Consider the following 7783-nt stretch of genomic DNA (forward strand, 5'->3'; position numbering starts at 1 on the left):
ATCTCTGCAGGGTAAATCCAGACAGCTAGCTAGACTATCTGTCCAATCTGAGTTTCTGTTGCACGACTAAAACTACTTCTGAACGTACACATGTTCCACCAAAAGAAGTTCCTTCTCGAGACTATTTTGCAGTTGTGCCGCACAGGACAATTCTGATTGGTTTAAAGAAATGCCAATAAACCAGACCAGGTTTTTCTCCCACCCCAGAATCCTGTGTGGACTAGCAACTCTTACCTCTGAGGAGCTGCTCCTGCTTGGTCAGAAGGCTCTGGTACTTCCTGAAAGACTTCTCATGTTCTTTCTTCAGATTTAGGTTCTCGGAGCATTCTTCAGGTGAAATCAAGTCAAGGAACTCAAAGTGTCCACTGATACTGCCTATAATGTTGGATTCTATGCTCTGATCCGTTAGCATGTAATTTGGTCCAGAAAATAAATCAACTTTAAAGTAGTTTCTGAAGAACTGTGCAACCAAAGATGCTCATTCTAAACCGTCTCTGGTGTGATGTTTATCAGAGATAGCCATGGAGAAATCTCAGAAAACTGCAATGTGAACACTACACTATGCGAGGCTGCATTTTGGAGCAATGGCTGTTTTAGTTGCACTCCTAAATGTCTTGTTTGACTGCACTTTTTAAAGGAATTGTTATTTAATTCATTTTTAAAGCACTGATATTAGATTGGTATCTGCCGATTCCCCGGGTAAGGTATCGGAAAGGAGAAAGAAAATAAGGTATCGGTAAATCTCTGATGACAACTGTCATCAAGACTACCGTGCACAGCTGGGTGCGCACATCATCTATCTAAATTGGTAAAAACTGTAAAACTTGTTGGTTGAACATTAAATAAAAAAAGGATATAGGCCTTCTTTTTCTTCTGCAGTTCGTCTTGCCAGAGGTCGTACCTCTTCAGCTCGTGCTCGATGATATTCATGCACAGGGCCCCGATCTTAAAATGAGAGACCAGGCCGTGGAACTGGGAGAAGCTAGGAGAAGATTAAGGGGGAGAGAGAGAGAGAGAGAGAGAGAGAGAGAGAGAGAGAGAGAGAGAGAGAGAGAGAGAGAGAGAGAGAAAGACCTCCATTTATCCAAAAGTGTATTTTCACAACCTGAAAAAGAGGATTGAGGATTCCAGCTGGGAGCAGTCATTAAAATGACCTGATCCGTCACCCCTGAAGTAGTTTACAAAGTAAACTGTCAAAGTCAAAACACACTCAGTCAAACGCTGCGTCCCGGTACGACTTATAATCAGCTCGGGTTGAACCGGATCGCAGTGCAAACAGCGTAGCGTGGAGATGGCCACGAGCCAAGGGTGACGATCAGTTTTCAGACGTGCACGTCGTCTCGCAGCCTGAATCAGCTCTGACAGACGTTTATGTATTATTCCAGCGAGGGCTAATTTTAGGGTTTCCTAACCCCCCCCCCCCCCCCCCCCCCCCCCCCCCCCCCCCCCCCCCCCCAGTTGGAGAAGGAAACTTCAGGACTAGGTACGCTGCCAAAGGTGCATGACTACTGGAAGAAAAGGGGAAAGCAGAGTGCTGTTACTAATGTAAAATGTTTCTAATGAACTAATCTAAGTGTGTTTGTGCTTCAAATAACCAAAAATATACTTAATGTGGACATACACTTTACTGTGTACTATTTATCTGGGTTTGGGTTGTGGTACGTGTTGGACACGTGATGGACTACCCACTGGTAGTAATCAGTTTCTCGGCTCCTTTGGTAACCTTTGCTTATTTTATAGAAAGAAATACAGCAAAATGTGTTTCTGAAACCATTTTACATGGAAAAATAAGCTAGTGTATGTAGCGGTTTAATTAGTCTCCATTTTAGGTCAACATCAGTCAGTTTAAGTACGTTTTTGAGAGTCAGCCAGTTGAGCTGGACGTCCTTGATTTGCATAAAGTAGCCTGGATTTAACTTTATGCAAATGAGGCGCGGCCACCTCAACTCTCCAAAGTCCCCGCGACACTACCAGAATACTCATTTGAACTGCTGTACCTGGAGAAGCAGAAGAAGACATGGATGATGGTCGTTGCCAGGTCGACGCTCTGCTTCCAGTCCTCTCTCAAAACTCTGGACAGGGCTCCGAGAGCCGTCTCTGACACACACACACACACACACACACACACACACACACACACACACAAACAGAAAAGGTCAGACAAAAGGAAGCGTGATAGGAACGAAGGACTACAGCTGAGAAAGAGAAGCTAAATGCAAAGCGTCTGTGTGTGGAATCCGACCAGCGTCCGACCGAGCGGCGGGACGGTGCACGTGGAGGTTGATTTGAAGAAGCGGGGGGGGGGGGGGGGGGGGGGGGGGGGGGAATGCGATGAGGTCCAAGGCTCCGGAGGATTTTGAGCTATTGGTGCTTCTCAACTTAAGAGACGTGGCGTCCCAGGGTTCCTCTCTGCTTTCCTTGCCGACCCCGGGGCCTCTGGGTTCACACGAACGCTCGGCTCTTATCAAAGTGGGACGGGTTCACGCGGCGCGGCAGACGGAGTGGGCCGACGACGGGTTGTGACAGGTACAAATGAGGCGGTGCCGTCTCCCTGCGGCTGCAGAAGATGCCGGCTCCGTGCTGTTGTGGAAGAAACAGCCCGGTTGTCACGGAAGGGAGCAGAACCGAAGCCGAGGTTCTGTTTTCCTTAAAAAAGGGGAGCACAGGGGACGAGCTGATGAGAGCCAACGGACTGTACACTCAAAACAATATTCTGTCAAAAAAAAATAAATAAAGAAGTGCAGTTTTAGTTTAAGAATCTGAAATATGTCTAAGGTTTGCACTCCTGTCACATTTTGAAACGTTTCTACATCAGAAAATTGGGTTTCTTTCAACCAAAACTGAAAAAAAAGCTCTTTACATGTAAAATAAATGACCAGTTCACCACTCTTATTGAATAAGGGTGTTTTATTTAATGTTTTGGCATTTAAAAAAAAACAAAAAATAACTTTGAAAAAAGTGACAAAAATGACATGGGCTGAAAAAAACGTCAACAAAAGAATAACAAACGTCCCCAAAACAAGCGCAGAAAAAAAAAGGACAAAAACATCAGGTGACAAAAAACGTTCCAACAAAAGGTTTGACCGAGAAAAAGAAATGGTCAACGAGAAGACAACACGAGGGTTAACAGAGACACACAGAAGACAACGGCTCCTGCATAATATGATCCTAATTAATATGATGGAAGAAGATTAACGATTAGCTAATCGAATGCGTGATGTTTGTCTTAGGAGTTGAAAAACAATGAAGAACGTGTACTGTATCAGGCGTTGTCTTCATGTTGTCCCCATGGTGACCCCATGTTGTCTTCATGTTGTCTTAATGTTGTCTTCATGTTGTCCCCATGGTGACCCCATTTTGTCTTCATGTTGTCTTCATGTTGACCTCATGTTGACCTCATGTTGTCCTCATGTTGACCTCATGTTGACCTCATGCTGTCTACATGTTGTCCTTGTGTTGTCTTCATGTGGTCTTCATGTGGTCTTCATGTTGTCCTCATGTTGTCTTCATGTTGTCCCCATGTTGTCCTCAGGTTGTCCTCATGTTGACCTCATGTTGACCTCATGTTGACCTCATGCTGTCTACATGTTGTCCTTGTGTTGTCTTCATGTTGTCTTCATGTTGTCTTCATGTTGTCCCCATGTTGTCTTCATGTTGTCTTCATGTTGTCCTCATGTTGTCCCCATGTTTTCCTCATGTTGTCTACATGTTGTCCCCATGTTGTCTTCATGTTGTCTTCATGTTGTCTTCATGTTGTCTCCATGTTGTCCCCATGTTGTCTCCATGTTGTCTTCATGTTGACCTCATGTTGACCTCATGTTGTCTTCATGTTGTCCTCATGTTGTCCCCATGTTGTCTCCATGTTGACCTCATGTTGTCTTCATGTTGTCCCCATGTTGTCTTCATGTTGTCTCCATGTTGTCCCCATGTTGTCTCCATGTTGACCTCATGTTGTCCTCATGTTGTCCCCATGTTGTCTTCATGTTGTCTTCATGTTGTCTTCATGTTGTCCCCATGTTGTCTCCATGTTGTCTCCATGTTGTCTGTATCAGGCGTTGTTAGGTCACTAATATGTCTTTTCCACCAAGGCTAACCAGGTGCTGGTTCTACGCTAATTATCTAAGACCCAGCTGGATGTTCCCCAGCCTGAGAGCCTGCAGACCGGTGGTTTCCTCCCCAGACCACGGTGGTTCTGGTCTCCCATCCATGTCCGAAGCTAACATTAACAGCTCTCTAGGGTTAACAGCTGACCGGAGTTTTAAAAATGTCGGCCAGAAGTTTTGGTTTTCGAACGTCATGATAACCACGCCAGACATATTCGTCATGGGAGCGCAGGGCCAGGGATCGAACCACCAACCCTCCGATTGGTAGGCGACCGCTCTATCACCTGAACCACGTGAAAGTTAACTCTCCCAGACCAGGACGCAGGTGGACGCAGCGGGTAACCTCTCCATGAGTAGCTGTGTAACTACCGGGATAACGTAGAGCGAGCCAGTTATTACGGCAAATTAGCACCCCGACTTTGTTATTGAACTTCAGCGAGCAGAGGAAGGTACCGTTCTGTGTGAGCTCCTCCAGGTTGTCGGGGTTGCGAGCCAGTTGGAGGATCAGCGTGGCTCCTCTGATCTTCTCCTGGATGTCCTCATACAGCAGCTCCATGTACTCACTGATGCTGTTGATGCTCGCCTCCTCGTCCAGCTGAGGGGGGGGGGGGGGTAACACAGCTCAAACAAGGGACCAATGGGAAATGTCCTCAGAAATATGCGTGTACACAAACACACACACAAACTGTTTACTGTGCCATACCGTACCTACACACCGCCACCGACTTGAGCGCCCAAAGTTACCGAAAGTCGTTCATTTTCAATGGAAGCTTCTCTCGGCTGCAAGGCGCGGCAGGTCTGTCGCGTTTTGGGCGTTTTGAGCGTGTTGAGCGTCAATCAGAAAGTTGAAATTTTTCAACTTTATGGTAATGAGCTATGACGCGGTTCAGCAGCAAGCAGCGGCTAACGCCAGCCGCCAATCGGAATATAGACGTCCTTCACGCTGGCTGATCCCGGAGAAACATACGATGTAAACTTTGGTTTCTACCAAAACATTCAATCTGAGGACAAGCTCATAATCGCCGTTGCTGGGTTACCTATTGTTTATGATGTAATATTAGGGACCAGTTAACGTTACCTGCCGGTCACATGGTCTCTAATGGGCCGCTCACAGTGAATCCTGCACGGGTAACTAGCTTAGTCCGGCGGCTACTCGCTGTGCCTGTACGCCGCTACGGCTCAGCGGCTAACAAGCGAGCTAACTGCTAACAGACCCCGCTGTGACCAATTAACAATACAACTTCTGTCGGTATGTAATTTATAAAAAGGTTTCTAGTGTCCGTGTATTGGCCGTGGCTGCGTGTGCTTTTCCCGGTCGGACAGAGAACGCCGCTACTTCAGAGCGGCCAGCGCTTCCTCGTACTTTTTGACAGGCGTCCTTGGCGGGGCGGCTAGAGCTTTTTTGAAGCTCAAGTCGGTGGCGGTGTGTACGTAAGGATAGAGGTCATTCGTTGATTAGCTAGTCAGCTATTCAATTAATCGGTTTAAGACAAAATTATCTGGGTCCAGCTTGTTAAATGTGAATATTTTCTAGTTTATTCTCTCCTTTGTGACAGTAAACTGAATATTTTTGGTTTGTGGATAAAATAAGACACTCAAGGATGCTGTCTTGGGCATCTAAAGACAACAACTCATCAATTGTCCATCCATATGGAAATAACTGTTCCTACCTCCATCCCAGCGTACGGTGTGAAGTCTCGAGCCGAGATGCGTTTCTTCTCTTGGTTGTCTGCGAAAATCAACACTCAGCATAAGGCGAATTCCTTTAGCCTTGAGGAATGCTTTTAACCATGAATATTACAGTGTCAGTGGAGTAGTCCGAGAAGATGAACTCTTGAATACCATTTGAATGTTTGCGGTTTTGCAGATAGAAGAGCAGCTGCTCCACCTGGAGGAGCTTGGACGGGTGGATCAGCCGGCACTCCTCCACGACCTTCCGGGCCAAAGACGACGTGTCCGTGTGGGCGTTCAGGCTTTTCAGGCGAATACTGGAGGACAAGCATACAGATCACAGCTTTATGAGAGAAATAGATAGATAGATAGGTAGGTAGATGGATGGATGGATAGATAGATAGATAGAGAGATATTAATTGAGTCCAAGAAAAATGGAAAATTACGGTGTTACAGCAGCACACAACACAGAATATAAATATAAATGAGATCCTAGGAAAAATATACATACAATACATGAAATAATAAGAATAAGAATAAAATAAAACATTGACTATTTGAATATATACAGGATGGGAAAACCATAATGTGCAACTGCTTAAATAATAAGCTAAAATGTAAATTAACCAATTGTGCAGGTTGCACTTCTTTGGTTCTCAGACGTAAAGTATTAAAATGAAATCATGGTACATAAACAGATATAATCCAGTGTTTTCTCTAGCTCTATAAAAACTACGGTACATGTATTTGGCGCTTTGTTTTTCAATTTAAGAAAAAAGAAGCAGTTTGAAGCATTTTTTATCAGCATATATGTGTCTAAAACCTTGGAAATTAAAGCAGATTATCCAAAAAAACCTCTCAAAAAGCTTAAAGGGGACTACAATAGTCAGATCTGAGGAGAGTCTTTTAGTTATTTTGGTGCTCACATCGATTTTGACTCGGGTGTTGCACCTACAAAAAATGCTCGGGAAACCCCTGTGGTCTAGGATTTTGTTTGGCAAGATAAGTGTCAACAATGTCTTTCTTGGTCTTAGAGGTGCTGTGGGTCGGATCGTGAAGATCCAGGACTTAGACATCAAATCTGAACATCAACAACTTCTCAGTCCCCCCCTTTCCGCTAGAGCCCCAAACGGTCTCCTAAGCCCCTCCCCCCCATGAGGGAGAATGAATGCGTGTGAATGAGCAGTAATTGACACTTTACCGATAGAGCAGGTCTAGACCGCTCTATAACTTACCGATAGAGCAGGTCTAGACCACACTCTATAATTTATAAAGCCTCAACAATTCTAGTAATTCCCCCCAAGAGCATTTAGTGCGACAATGGCGAGGAAAAACTCTCTTTTAGGAAGAAACCTGGGACAAGTGTACAGAGACAGGTAAGAGACAGGTAAGTGTCTAGAGACAGGCAAGTGTACAGATGAGTGTACAGAGACAGGTAAGTGTACAGATGAGTGTACAGAGACAGGTAAGTGTACAGATGAGTGTACAGAGACAGGTAAGTATACAGAGACAGGTAAGTGTACAGATGAGTGTACAGAGACAGGTAAGTGTACAGAGACAGGTAAGTGTACAGATGAGTGTACAGAGACAGGTAAGTGTACAGATGAGTGTACAGAGACAGGTAAGTGTACAGATGAGTGTACAGAGACAGGTAAGTGTACAGATGAGTGTACAGAGACAGCTAGGTGTAAAGAGACAGGTAAGTGTACAGATGAGTGTAAAGAGACAGGTAAGTATATAGAGACAGGTAAGTGTACAGAGACAGGTAAGTATACAGAGACAGGTAAGTATACAGAGACAGGTAAGTATACAGAGACAGGTAAGTGTAAAGAGACAGGTAAGTATACAGAGACATGAAAGTATACAGAGACAGGTAAGTGTAAAGAGACAGGTAAGTGTACAGAGACAGGTAAGTGTACAGAGACAGGTGGGTGTACAGAGACAGGTAAGTATACAGAGACAGGTAAGTATACAGAGACAGGTAAGTATACAGAGACAGGTAAGTGTAA

At 44.9% G+C, this 7783-nt stretch overlaps 1 protein-coding gene across 1 annotated transcript in view; it reads right to left on the minus strand.

The window, feature by feature from the left end:
* Positions 1–211: 211 nt before the first annotated feature.
* The window catches only part of LOC117949924 (kinesin-associated protein 3-like), a 10207-nt gene continuing 2635 nt past the window's right edge, over positions 212–7783 (minus strand). The window contains exons 3-8 of the mRNA XM_034880525.1: positions 5946–6091; positions 5774–5832; positions 4557–4698; positions 1998–2097; positions 858–982; positions 212–333 (exon numbers count right to left, since the gene is read on the minus strand). Coding sequence (XP_034736416.1) covers positions 221–333; positions 858–982; positions 1998–2097; positions 4557–4698; positions 5774–5832; positions 5946–6091 — 685 coding nt within the window. The 3' untranslated portion in view covers positions 212–220. The remainder of the gene's footprint in view (positions 334–857; positions 983–1997; positions 2098–4556; positions 4699–5773; positions 5833–5945; positions 6092–7783) is intronic.

This window comes from Etheostoma cragini, chromosome 9 (genome assembly GCF_013103735.1).
Source record: "Etheostoma cragini isolate CJK2018 chromosome 9, CSU_Ecrag_1.0, whole genome shotgun sequence".
Taxonomy (NCBI): domain Eukaryota; kingdom Metazoa; phylum Chordata; class Actinopteri; order Perciformes; family Percidae; genus Etheostoma; species Etheostoma cragini.